This window comes from Eretmochelys imbricata, chromosome 17 (genome assembly GCF_965152235.1).
Source record: "Eretmochelys imbricata isolate rEreImb1 chromosome 17, rEreImb1.hap1, whole genome shotgun sequence".
NCBI lineage: Eukaryota > Metazoa > Chordata > Testudines > Cheloniidae > Eretmochelys > Eretmochelys imbricata.
In genome coordinates this window covers 18,771,493-18,786,047 of record NC_135588.1, presented here as the reverse complement: position 1 = coordinate 18,786,047, position 14,555 = coordinate 18,771,493, and the positions used below count along the sequence as shown (strand labels likewise).

General features: G+C 38.9%; 1 protein-coding gene across 3 annotated transcripts in view; it reads right to left on the bottom strand.

Moving 5' to 3' along the window:
• CUX1 (cut like homeobox 1) overlaps positions 1 to 14,555 on the bottom strand; it is a 398,353-nt gene that overhangs the window by 97,725 nt on the left and 286,073 nt on the right. The window contains exons 13-20 of one of the 3 annotated variants that reach the window (XM_077836868.1): positions 12,912 to 12,960; positions 11,710 to 11,806; positions 9,994 to 10,665; positions 8,886 to 8,951; positions 7,368 to 7,469; positions 4,010 to 4,836; positions 1,462 to 1,627; positions 777 to 833 (exon numbers count right to left, since the gene is read on the bottom strand). In XM_077836868.1, coding sequence (XP_077692994.1) covers positions 777 to 833; positions 1,462 to 1,627; positions 4,010 to 4,836; positions 7,368 to 7,469; positions 8,886 to 8,951; positions 9,994 to 10,665; positions 11,710 to 11,806; positions 12,912 to 12,960 — 2,036 coding nt within the window. The remainder of the gene's footprint in view (positions 1 to 776; positions 834 to 1,461; positions 1,628 to 4,009; positions 4,837 to 7,367; positions 7,470 to 8,885; positions 8,952 to 9,993; positions 10,666 to 11,709; positions 11,807 to 12,911; positions 12,961 to 14,555) is intronic. The other 2 variants (XM_077836869.1, XM_077836870.1) reach the window with 2 other exon arrangements.

The following is a 14,555-nucleotide window of genomic DNA, read 5'->3' as shown; positions in this document are numbered from 1 at the left end:
AAGGTATTGTGTTGCAACTGCAAGGAGATGGACAAGATAACCTAACAGGTCCTTCCTTTCCATTCTGAACTCCTGTAATTCTCTCATTTATAGCACCTGATCATCTTGCAACCACAGAACACAATTATTTCTCTAGCCTGGATACAGTATAAATGGCTTACATCAGTTAACTGTATAACTGGCTACATAGTGTGCGTGGGTAGAATTTGGTATCAAGCAGCAGGAACACAGCTGTTTTATACTTGGGCTCCCTACTGTAATGGTCATCCTCAGAAACATCTTTAAGCAATTCACTTGCATTTTTCACACATCTCTGTTATGTTTTAGTGAAGGGATGGGAGAGTGAGTTGCATATTTAGCAATCTTCCTCAACTTTAAATTAGAAAGCTGGTTTAAAACCATAGCTGAGGGTGAAAAAAATATACCAACAAATAAGGCAGTTGAGGTATGTAGATCATATTACAAATGAAACGCTTATGTTTTACAGCCACTGTTACTTCTCAAATTGATATACTATGGTAAAAAAAAAAAATACAGTGCGAATGATCTCAGATCACAATCTTCCAGCCTAATGTATTCTGTTAAATGCTTGCATTTTCAAGATCTGCCATAGCAACACAGAGGGATGAGGAGTTAACTGTTAATAAAAAACCCTTAAGGTGCTCCTGCATGCTATAACAACAAAACACAAGAATCCTTTGGGCATCAAAGCAGCAGAAACAGAATAAAATGTAGTGAATTACTTTACAGCAAATCATTTGAAGCCAGTTGATTACCTGAGCTTGCACATCCCTGCTGTAGGGAATCCTGCAGTGATGTCACCGAGAGGAGGACTAAGTAAGAGAGAACAGTAAAATCAGGGAACAATAAAGGAGACTCCCAATCCCCCAAACAAGGCAATAACTCCAATTCTAAATAGATTTAACAATTAGTCAAATGTTGATCTCAGTTACAACCAAGTGAAGGCAAAATCTGCCTTGGTATTACTAAAAACAACCACTAGATATTTGATACTTCTAAACAGTATAATAAAAACAATGGTAAAAAACAGAATTAGAACCACCACTTCCCTCTTTAAAACTTAATTCTTTTATCTGGTTACATGGATCAAAATTCTTCAGAGAACTTTAGAAACAAGTAATTCCTATTCAAATGTGACTGAATTTAACTTTCACATTTTTCTAGACATTTATCCAAAGTTGCTTGATTTATATGCTGTATTTATTCATAAACTCCATTATCTTAATTGGTAACTCATCATCTCCTGCTTACGACTTAAGCAGAAAACTAATCCTTCTGTGTAAAATCCCAGTGAGTCCCTTAACAACAGGTTGTGAAGTTGAGGTGGGCAATTCTACTTACACAAATGGCAGAGCTAACTTAAGAAAAAACTCTCGCTTACTGCAATTTAAAAATAATTCCTCTCCTTCAATGCCAACAACATAGTGGAATTTTAATTACCTTGTCCTTGTTGCTGTCCTTGTGCAGGCAGGACACACTGTCCCAGCTCACCATTCAACCAGAGTTGCATGCGAATAAATGGTTCTCTGCCTTTTTGCGTCAATTTACTCCATGGCTTTGGCCTGGAGAGCATGTCACTGACACTCCCTTGAGATAGGCCCAACACCTGAAATGAAGCAACCAAGAATGGCATATTAGCACATTTTATTTCGGGGTGGGTAACTTCTGTGATATACTTCCTACCAGCATGTTGCTAATGTCACATGTATATTAATCATTAACCAGAAAGCACATGGGGAGCCTTCAGTTACAAATGCACATTTTATAAGTAAATGGAAATGTGTGTGTGTGTGTGTAAATATTGAGTTCAGGAAGGAGTATGTGTTCTTCCTACAGGAGAAAACACCTACAAGAGCACAGGGAGCTGCATAACACACTGTATAATGTAATGTCATCAGTTCTAACTGGAGAATCAGAGACCTGGTCCTAGCAGGTAAATAAAAACAGGAAACGATTTTCATGTATTTTGTTTTAAAATAAACATACCTGAAACTTTCAAATTTACCCATCAATTGTGCTAATCACTTAAATCTTTAACAGCTTCATTTTGTACACGTTAGCTCATCTTTAACAATGAACTGCAACTCTACACAATAGTTTAAGAGAGGAAGTGTAGACAATTAAAACTATAGGAGGAATGTAGATAGGCAGAATGTAATTAGCTGACCTGGAATTCAGCCAGGACACTTGAGTTTAACATCCATTGTTTTAGGAAAGCTCCATGGAATATCTAATGACCCCAAGTGGTCAAGCTCTTAGTTTTACAACCTATTTGAAACATGGTACTTGTAGTAGCATAATGTACCTAGTATCCTGCTGGGACATAGATTCAGTACCAAATCAGAAGGAATAGGGCCACCTGCTGCATCACCAACACCACTTCTTGTAGCTTTAGATGTTCCCTTGGTGGTCTTCCATCCAAGTAATGACCCAACCTGACTCTGCTGAGCTATGAGATCTGAGACCATTAGAACTCTGAGTGTTGTAGCTTCAGAATGCTACATTATACAAGACGTATATGCATCACCAAGGGCTCACTTAAAAAAAGATACTAATGCTAACTGGGAGGCTGGACACTTAAGGGCTTAGCAATGACTATATAAAGAATTCTTAACTAAAAATATAAGACTGAAGAGCAGAGAGAGTTCCAAATCCCCTTATATTATTTTTAAATATTAAACAAGAAATTTCAGGTTTCTGGAGTCCCTTAACCTTCACCTACAAAAATCTGTTGCAAGGATATTACTCAAATAGTCCATGAGTTCACTTTAGCGCAGTGGTCCCCAAACTTTTCAGGGTCACCCCCCCTTATCCAGTCCACACACCCCAGGTCCCCCAGGAGCCAGAGCCGCAGCTCCCATGGGGGGGGGGGGGGGTTAAGACTGGGGCTGCAGCTGGGAGGGCAGGAGGAGGATCTGGAGCCAGGAATGGAGCCGAGGCCAGGGGCCAAGGTTGGGGCTGTGGCAATGGGCTGAGGCTGCCCCACAGTTTGGGGACCACTGCATTAGTGTCTCAATATATGTTCCAACTTAAAATGAATGTAGTTGAGGAGTGTGACAGATATTACAACCACATGCAATATTGTTGGGGTCCATTTGTTTTAAACCAATAGTTTATATATATGACTGTGTTCTGCTTCATGGGACAGGGCTACCACAGCTCCTCCAGGAATTCGATCAGCCAGATTGTCATTTTCCCCTCCCCACCACCCCAATAGGTAAGTAAAGTCTCCTGGGGAAGCTTGCACATAATAGCTGAAACTAGATTCCCCAGAGACCAACAGACAAAGAAAGAACTTTTTGATAAATAGCCTGAGTTTAAACTGACTCAGGACCTTCTGTCTACGTGTGGGAGGGCAATCTTTGTGGAAGGGTTAGAAGGGACAGACCTACTAAGCCCTCATAAGACTGATGGGTGACCTCTGGTTAGTACATAGGAACTTTTACTGTTTTAGTATGTTTTTTTTTCTGTATTGCTTGCATCTTAAGAATAAATGTGCTTGATTATAAAGAGCTGTGTAGTAACTTGTAACTACAGGCAATTATATATATGTTCATAACCTTTACAGAGAAAGGAAAGTGGAGACCCTGGCCTGTTTAGGTAGCCTGGCTTGCTGAGAATATTACAGCGAAGTACGGGAACTGTGTCCAAGAGGTGATGATTGGGAGCCAGAAACTGTTAAGTGGGTGTTCTTGGTGGACCACAGAGGGGGAATACACATGCAGTTGCCCTGAACTGTGAAAAGAAGAAATTAGGTTTGTGTTCGTACTGTAAGCTATTGAAGAAGCTTTACGTATAGAAGTTAGAAGCTAGAAAATCTGTGCAATGTCATAAGACACGACTCATACCTTTCACTTGTAAATGTATTTTGTAACTATTGAATGAAAAAGAAATGTTGTGCCTTTATGTGGCAGATTCCCATCCCCATGCATAACAATATAGCACTACATGTTTAAAGTGTTAGTGTAATGAAAAATCAGTTCTTTACCTTTTCCCCAAAGATCCTTTGGCAGATGCCATTCTTTGCTAGCTTTTCTTTGACCTGACGAGTTAGTTCTATTGTATCCACTTCCTGGTACATGTAAATCTCATACTGCTCAGGTGTCAATGGAGGAACTGAGGGTTTGGATGGCTTTGATATAGGTACAATAGGAGAGGAAGGAAGGGGGCTATTTTGTGGTGTCTCACTGCGGCTTGCCCCAGTAACGCTCAATTCAGAGCTCTGGGAATATGGAGATTCAGCATTTGGCCACTCTTTCCAGTATTCTGAAGAGGATGGTCCTTGGAGTTGGCTACGATCTGACCTTGTCTGGTTGCTGACCTTTTCTTTTCCACTGCTGGCTTCCTCGACCTTTGTATCTTCAGAAAGAGTGGTATTTCTTCTGTCATGCTGAACAGTGTTCCACCAATGGTCCTTCCAAACACTACTACGTCCCAATTCATTTTTAACATGCCTCAGCACACCCTGTGCAGAATCAGTTATTCCATGAAGCTCTAAAACTGGTGTTTCTTGGTGCTCCTTTTTTAGCCCAGAGAGGTTCTGCAATGCAGATATATTAGAATCCATGACAGCTGAATGTTTCTTCAGTGACAAGGCCAGTGGAGAATAACTGGAAACTGATGACATTGCAGGTGTAGATATTAGTTTTGGGGACAAGATGGAAATGTCGGCTTGAGACAAAGGTGTTGTTTTTAAGGCAGGTTCAAGGGCAGCCTGCTGTGCTTCCATTTCACGTCGGGCTTGTTGCAGAATGGATCGAATGGCCTCATCAGAATTGCCACTGCTAGATGCAGAAGGTGGCTGAGCCGGCTCAGCTGTGAAAACAAACCAAAGATGAAATGTAACACTTTTTATATAATATACACATTCTTCTAACATCAGTGTCACTGTAAATGTTTCCCAACAAACCTGTGAGGGAATAGACGGTCTGCAGTACATTTTTACATATATAAAATCTGATTTTCTCTAATCAAAGAAGATAATTTTCAAGAGTTATGCCCTGGAAAATATTTGCAGCCACACATGTGCACACACACACGCAAACTGCATATGTATAACTGATATGCGTTGCAAACATTTCCAAATATATAGCTTTGAAAAACTGGTCCTATTTCCCTCTCCCCTCCCCTGCAAAACGTATACTTCCCCAAAAGTGACATTAACACTTCATGGTCCCAGCTACATTTACTTAAGCATTTGGTTCTCTATCTCCTCCAAATGAATCATGCACAAAAAGTCCAGGTCATCCAGCTGCACTGCTAGTGTGCTGTTACAACAAAAATAATCTGATATGGTTAATCCTTCTACTACCCAAAACAGAACTGGAAATTTGAAAACTCAAGGACTTTTACAACAAATTTAATTCCTTTCTTTCCCTGACTACTCAGCTTTCTCTCTCTCTTTTTCCAAACCACTGAATGAAATGTCACTAAAAAGAACACGATTATTCAACAGCTTTCAAAAATAAGCGTGATGTCCAGTCATAGTGGTCTGCATTGCCAAGCAGAAGCTCTAGGAAGAACTCTTGATCTCTACCCTGTATAGAGCCAACGGGCATCAAAGAAGAGACACAGAATCCAACTGAAGGGTTTTAGTGGTGAATCAGTGCTGATATGGCCTTCTTCAGCCAACGTATGCAGCAGCAGAGGTTGGAATTCCAGAGGAGAGTCCAGTGTACTCTTCTGCAGGGTCAGGAGATTTGGTAGGGTGGTCCTGCATTTGGATTTATAGCAGTCTCCACTGAGACCTGAGTTGAAGATGAATTCCAAGGCTTAAAAATCCCATTATGGAGGTTGGGCAATGTGATGCACCTGATCTGACTAAAGGAGCTGTGCACTTCAAGAAGCGGCCACAAATGAAAATAAATAGGGTTAATATAATTATGATATTATCCTATAATAATACTGTGAGTCAGCTATGCATGTTTTCATTCTGCTACCCTCTGTCCCTTCTCCTTCATGCCCCACAAAATAAATCAGAAATAAGGACAAGGGAAGAAAGTCAACAGGGATGCCTCTTTTGCTTTAGTTAACTATTTCTCTCATAGGAAGTTTTAGGCTTAATTAATTAATGTCTGCAAAGCACTTTGAGATCCTCATATGAAGAGTGTTGCAGAAGAATATAGTAATTAATCTGTTTTAAATTACTGTATCTATTCCACATTTAGACACCTAATAACTTGTTCTGTTTATTAAAAACATCTTTCCATTACCCCTGCAGATATTTTTTGCCATGTGATTTGTTTTAATTTCAAAGCTGAATATCCAAAGTAATAAACCAACATTTATTTATAAAATTAAATTTAATGCAAAGCACTTTCTAGTGCAGTGCCAACTCCTTAAGTGGATATACAGAATTGGAGAATTAGGTAGAAAGTTTTGATAGCTGTCGAATGCATGGAAAATTACACAGTGGGAAGATAACCTGGACATGTGCATTGGAAAAAGAAACACTGTTTGAACTGGCATGACCATTTTGAAGCACATTTTTAAAATCAGAAAATGGAAAGCAAATAAGCTCCAAGGAACAATTTACACCATGAAATAAAGCCCTGTAAAAGTCAGATTCAGGAATGATTGTGTTATAATCCCAATTCATGAGAAATATAGTGTGGTGAGAACATACTAATTAAGGATTAGCTCATGACTGGCCCCAACACAGGCATGCAGGGGAGTAAAATGGATTAAATTATCAACTATGGTGGGTCTTTTGCTGTTTGGTCAGATGTGGGGAAAAGAAGGGCAAGCCAGGAGCAGGAGAGGAATTGTGACCTTCCTTAGATATTTTTAAGGTCAGGCTTGACAAAGCCCTGGCTGGGATGATTTAGTTGGGGATTGGTCCTGCTTTGAGCAGGGGGTTGGACTAGATGACCTCCTGAGGTCCCTTCCAACCCTGATATTCTATGATTCTATTACTTTTTCTAAAAGTTCTATCTAGCACTAAGGATATAAAGGGTTTCAGAGTAACAGCCGTGTTAGTCTGTATTCGCAAAAATAAAAGGAGTACTTGTGGCACCTTAGAGACTAACCAATTTATTTGAGCATAAACTTTCATGAGCTACAGCTCACTTAATCGGATGCATCTGATGAAGTGAGCTGTAGCTCACGAAAGCTTATGCTCAAATAAATTGGTTAGTCTCTAAGGTGCCACAAGTACTCCTTTTATTTTTAAGGATATAAAGTAAAACTTAATATATATTATGTACATGAACCCCTCCTCACTCCAAAGAAACAGCTCTGCAAAAATATGCTCAAGATTTTAAGAACATAATTAACCAGAAAGCTCATGATAATTGTTTTAATTAAATTCTGAAGTAAAAGGAACAAGAGACAAAGTGAGCCTGTACCTGTTTTCTGTACTTGCAGCTCCCTTTTGGCTTGTTCTAGAATGGATTTGATGGCTTCATCAGAGCCAGTCTCTGTGGTTCGGATTCTTGTGGTGATGTTACCTGAAGAGTAGTAGGAAACTAATGACGTTAAGCAATCTTTTTAGCAAACACCGAGTGTAACGCCTGCAATTCATTCCGAGAACAGTTTGCAGAGGTGCTTGTAAGCACTCATTGGGAGGATTTTAAGATTTATTGACCTTCACTAGTACTGGAAACCCCATTCTTTTCAAGAAATTTCCTCTGCTTGAAAATACACGGTATATTACCATTCAGCAGCAGCTACGGGATAACTTTAATATATAAATAGTAGAAGAATCAGTAAGTCATGTACTCAGTGTCAAGTACTACACAAATTGTACTATCCAGCAGGAATTTAAAAAAAATCTTGAGTCTATTCCCTTCTTCGGGGGAGCTAAAAATGTGATGGCATGAACCACTTATAAAATATCACATTAGCTGGTTTGACCCTGTATGAGATCTGAGTACACTGTACATTTTATTCCAGATTGGAATCTAAAACAGAGAACATTGGATATAAGAACGCAATATTTATTCTAGTTTATTTTACCTCTCCAGGTTGTCAAAACAATAGGAGAAATACATTTTTAAGTGTTGATAAGATATTTAAGTGTTAAAATATTCCCCAACAATAAAAGGCTTATTTCTTGTTTTTAAAGCAAAGACAGACAGAAAGAAAATTCCTAATGATTTTGAAGATTACTTCTGTTGAGTGCATTTTTCATCATGTAGTAATGCTCTATAAATGATCTACATATATCACTAACAGGGCCCACATATTTTTCGACCAGAAACAAAACAACTATTTTAGGGTTGGTTTTCTTTTTTATTTTGCCATCTTGCTAAAAGCAAAATTCTGTCATTGGTCTGAAACAAGGCAAAAAAGTTGATACTTAAATAGCAGCTCCTACTTCTTCAATTAGTAGTTTACTGATCTGATCTTCAATGAAAGCTTTGTCCAGGCTTTTTCACATATTATGCTAAGGTAAGTTCTACACCATTTCAAGAGCAACTTATAGTGTATTTGTCAACATGTAATCAAAATCCTAGGAGAAGAACAGTACCCGTAGTACAGATGAAATACTTTTACCTATTTGTGAAGGAATTACTTAATATTGGGTAACTTTCTTGCTTGGAAGCCACAAGGAAGACAGCCAAACAGTATCTCAGTAGTTTTAATTATTTGTAATGCCACTTCTATCACTTATCTCTTTTTATATACATACATATTTGGATGGGGTATGGAGGCAGTATCCAAAACATGTTAAGTTAGTATGGTAGTGGTGGAATTAGAAAAAGTGAAGTGTTCTTGTAACCCATGGTTTGTTTTATACTTACTGTTTTTCCATCAGATTCCAGGCCAGAATCAAACTGCACAGCTTTAAGGAAACGCACAGCTAGAGCACACTCCATTTTCTAGATATTAACTGCAAAGAAAAACACCTGCCTGTGACGTACCTTCAGACCCATTTCTTCGTTTCGGTACTTCCTGAAATAGTCTGTTCAGGTTCTGGCCTGGATTCTCTGTTGAAAAACAAGTTTGGTAAGAATAAAACAATCAGGGGATGATTGTGCTGACATCATGGGCTGTGTGACATGAAAAGATAGCTGCCTATCACTAAATACAAGGGTTCAAGCTTCTCCTAAACCCTTTGAGTCTTTGTCCAAGCATTAGAGGAGCAGGCTACTTTGGAAGAAGTAAGGCTGACTGATTTGTTAATAAAAATTACATCTATATACAGAATAGAGGTTAGATAGATATAAATAAATGTCTAAAGATGGGTAGATAAACCTCCCAAGTATAATCATCAAAAGGAAGAACGAATTATAAATGTAATGACGTTCGTTTTCATTTAAACAACATCTGTGGAAATGCTGCCTATTCTTTCAACTATTTCTAGGTTTTTAACGCTTTCTTTTCATTTTCTTAAATGCAAGCTTTAGTGTTTATTTAAAATTAATCACACTGACGTGAAAGTGAATGTTACTTCTTAAGATTTTCTACATAAATAAGCAAAGCTGCTTTAAAATCTGGGTTAATTTTTTTTGTCAAACTAATGATCTTATGCATCACCCATATAATTTTTTCAAGACACAGGAAAAATTGCCACCAGAGTTATTAAGGGCACAATAAACATATGTTCTCTGCAAATAAACCCTACTATAATTTTGGAGGTACATGTGGTGGCTGATGTTCTTGAGAGCTACTTTTCACTCAGTGTTTCATTCCAATATCAGGCTATTCTCAATTAAGACAGGCTTTAATATACCAGCTCTTCACTCTTTCCAACAAAAATCAATCCAGTCCAGAGTATAAAGAAAATCTCTGCTTCTCAGTGTCAAACATACTATACTGTGTAACTGCTGGAAAACAATGTAGTTGAAAATTAGATTTAGAAAAGTTATGTTTTGTAGAGCATACGTTCCTGCACCGTAGCTCTGTAAAACAGTAAGGTGAAAAACAATTCTGTTGCATAAACGGCCTAGCAGGAGAAAAGTTTTCACTGGTTTGCATATTCATAGTCCAAGAGACCAAAGTTTAAATCAGTTAGTAAACAGAACTTACCTCTTTGTCTACCCTGGATGCTGCGTAGCGCCAGGATGTTCTGCTCATCTGAGAGGAACTGCTTCATCTTGTGAAATGGCTCCTTGCCTCTCACAGTCAGTTTATTCCATGGCTTTGGCCGGGCTAGTATCTCGCTCACAGACCCTTGTGACAGTCCCAAGACATAATGTCCAAATATCCGCTGTCCAATATTGTGCTTGATCAATTGCTCTTTCACCTGACGTGCAATTTCTGCTGTGTCTATCTCCTCGCCTTCGGAGATGCTCCCAGCGCTTTCTGACTGGCTGGGAGATGGGGCCATGCCATTAACATCCGGACTTTGTTGTAATGGACTTTGGGAAGATATGGAGTTTGTGCTGTAAGGACCTGTTGAAAAAATCATGCTTGTGCTTCCTGCTTCCTGCATTGCCTTGGAGTAGAAGGACTGCATTAGCTGTCGCTGGAGGAGAGAGTTTAGTGCAAATTTTCCTGTGGAGGCCAGGGGTAAGCTGGGGCTTGCCAAGGATGAGCTGAAAAAGTCTTGACTTAAACCCGTTGGTGAGAACTGGTGTGTACCATTAGTATTGGAAGCCTGCTCCCCTGTGTTGCGGAGCAACTGAGAAGAAGGGGAGGCCGGCAAGGTTGCAGGACGCTGACTCTCAGGCTGGTCTTTCCCTTTTCTCCTGGCTGACCCTACAAGGAAGGTCAAACATAATGCATTATGGGGGATTAAAAAGGGAAAAACCAAGATAAAATGCAAAGTTTGCCCCACAAAAGGGAAAAAGTGCAGTTTTTACAAGGGCCAATGAGGTGGTGGTTTGTTTTTTATTAATTTAAATTTTAATATGCCAAACAAGGCCCCCAAAACAAACAACATGCATTTCATGTTTGCACCTTTCTTGTATGTTGCAGCCTGGAGAATCCCCCTTACAAACTCTAAAACTAAAACAATTACATGAAGTGCAGTTATACAATTAATATAAAGTCAATTACAAACAGCAAGTTTCTTTAGCGTCTCTTATTCAAGACATTACTCAGTGGATTTGGCTGAACCTAATGCAGCAAACATTTACATTTTGGAACAAATCAATTTAATTAAAGAAATCACGTTTAAGTGAATGCAACAAAGATTGCTCAGTTAAAGTCACATACATTTCAGAATGTAGGAAACCCCAGTGCCAATGACAACTTTTAATTGTACCAGCAGCAAAAACCATAAGCATTAAAGTTTCTGGAAATTCCATGACTCCACCATTTAAAAAATTTGCACAGAAAATGTAAAATACCCACATTAGGAAAGCTAATAAAGACACAGCTATTTCAGTATTTGTTTTTTAAACTGATCTGATCATGAAAATATCTAAGCATATTAGATAGGAGGATTATTGTATTCTACATGCAAACACTTGGCTTTACATTTGTGTGTGTTGGGGGGAAGGGGACAGAGCTTTTTGCGCCACTGCTGAATTTGTTACCGAAACTGAAACCAGCCTTGAATGCTACCATTTGGTACATCCTACAATGCCTCTCTTTTCTAACCTTCAGAGCAGCTCTCAGGTCTCTAAGTCTTTATTCTATTATCCAGCCCATACAATGGCAAAATCAAACATTATTCAAGGTCCTTGTTGTCCATTAATCTTTCTGTCACACACTAGCTTGGACTCTCTCATCTCACATTCACTCTCCTTTTCCCCCCAGATAGTAAACAAAGTATCACAGCAGAAAATCACAACCTACCGCTCAGGTCACTATTAGTGATACGCAGTGTGGCGTTCTCAGACTGCAATGAGCGATTTTTCTCCAGCAGCAACACCTCCAGTGGTTTGGATGCATCCTAAAGACAGTCAAAACATGAGGTTTGCTTCCAGGTTAGCCATGAAGGTATTAAACAATTTAAGAAGGTCATTCAACTATTGTGAAAGAATTCAGGAGGAGGAAGAAAGCACTTGCCTTTGCTATGACTGCCGCTGTAGAATTCATCGTGTATATATGTATGTGAATGTTCAGATTCCTATACATGCTACTCAACAGCTATGCTGCCTAATTTTCAATGTAAATCACTCATCAACTCGGTGTTTGTTTGTTTAAGTGTTCTGTTAATCATTTTGTTACTCTTACCTACTTTTTTATTTGTCTTTAAATTGTGCTGGTATAGTTTCCAATGAAAAACTAAAAAGCTGTTTTAATTGAAGAAGTATTAGTTAAGATTATATTTCTTCTTCCTGGACCACTCCAGTACACTGGCATTATATACTTCCTTGAAATGCTGTGTGTTTCAGTGCAAACAGACCATATGATCATAAATTAAATCAGTTACAGAAAGTGGCCATTTACCTTCCACTAAATATCTAACCCTTGATCATTAAAAAGTAATCCTTTTTACACGTGGTATATTGATATTCAGTTTGGATTTCAGAAGCAGGAATCCAATTCATAACCTTTGATCTTAAGTGAGATTAATATACTAGAGTATTAGAAGTTTCTACTCCTTTCTCACTGTTCTCAGCTTGTTTTCTTTTATGAATGGTATAGCCAAGCCTTTTCAATATTTAAAAATTACTGAACAAGGTTTTCAGCCGATTATTAGTTCAATAAATATCCAAGTTTCAATTTAATTGTGTGCCAATGCAGCATCTTAAAAAGACTCAGTTTTATAATATTCAGGTTATTCACTCAAACACCACCTGTAATGTCATTCTTTGCCCTTGACCACTTGAAGGAAATGTAATTAACAGGCAAAAAATGTTCAATTCAGCTTTAAAAGAAGAGGCTTGAGAAGCCAATGATCAACTTGTGTACCACAATATTTTATGGACACTTAAGAGCCTGTAGTTTACAGATCAACAGGAAATTGTTCGTGCTTGCCCTAGATAACACAAAAATAATATTCACTAACTGAACTGGAGAAAGGATTAAGAAAACAAAAGTAGATTCAGTACCTGTGCACCAGAGCCCTCAGAGGGTGCAAATTCCACGGACTTCAGTATACTGTAAAGGGTGAAAAAATGAGTTATTTTCTATTTCTTCCTTTCATAACAGTTCCACTAATGAGCATTTAACATTATAATTTCCTACTCTCCAGGAACACTATAAGTGAGAACTTTAACAACTTTCCTTGCAGTAATATAATCTGATAATGAATACAGAAAAACTATTCCAACTAGTTATTGGATAAGAAAATTTTCTCAAGCGTCATCTAATTCATTCTATATACAATCCCACCAGGCCAGTTTATAGCATAAACTTAAAGGTTAATAAGGATATAACATTTTAAGCTGTCAAAAACAATATAAATTTATCTGTGAAGCTTGAAGGGAATGAGAAACTTATAACAAAGCAACAAAACAGGGGATATCACCATAACAGTTCTAATACTGTATATAAAATACACCAGCTTGCATATAAAAAATATGCACAAATTATTTTTCTGACCAATGCACTACAGCCTAAAAGGCAGTTCTTCATTTTAATAACCTTCCGTTCTACAGCATGGGGAAGACTGACTGTTCAGTATTTCTTAAGATACATGAAAGAGCAAGACATAAAACTTATAGAGCACTTTTTATGTATAAAGCATATTAGAAATATTTAATCTTCAGAAGAGCTGTGTGAGGTAGTTCAGAATAAGCACTATCATTTTACAGAAGGGGAATCTAAGTCACAGAAAGGTTAGGCGAATATTTGAAGATGTATCCACTGATTCTGGGTGCCACATTAACACAATCAGAGTCTGGAAATCAGGCTATAGGTGTCTAAAGTTGGGGACACAGAGTCAGAGGCGCCCAAAATTAGTGGACACTTTTGAAAATGTTGGTTTTAGTGAATTATGCAACTACAGAGGGTCTTCCTCTACCACTCCGAATTATAGGAGCGTTTGCACCTCCTGCATTAGAAGTTGCTCGTGAGAAGGGTCACTGAAGAGGGACGGGAAAGGTGAGTGGAAAGGCGGGAGGGAACAGAATTGGAGAGAACATCCCAATTCTACCATGCTCAAGACCCATTGGCCTGACGTGATATGTGCCCAGGCATGGTAGAAATAGGACAGATGATTCACAAAGGGAGGGGAAGGATCCGGGATCTGAACCGGTGCGCTGCCCCCCATGCGCACCTTCAAAAGTTTGGCTTGGAGGCTGAGGGCTGCTTCACTGAGCCTTGGCCCTGGTTAGAGGAGGACTGAGAGGACCTCCGTCTGTTACTCCTGTCCCGCTTCCTGCAGCTTAAATTGCTTCCTTTAGGGGGCTGGCAAATGAAGCCTCAAGGACTTCAGAGTTGCCCGCGAGTCTTTCAGGCTGTGGAGCCTAGTGTCTGTTTGCTCCGAGAAGAGCTCTAAATAGTCAAAAGGCAAATCCTGAATAGTCCATTGGACTTCATGCAGGAGTCCCAACACTTGAAGCCATGAGCTCCTTCTCATGGCTGTCACAGTTGCCACAGTATTGGTTGCTGAGTTCAGCGAATCTAGGGAGGCCTGTAAGGAGGTCCTCGTGATGACCTTGCCTTCCTCCAGGACAGCAGCAAACTCCAAACGGGAGTCTGCCGGCAGCAGTTCCTGAAACTTGGACAGTATGTTCCAGGAATTAAAGCTA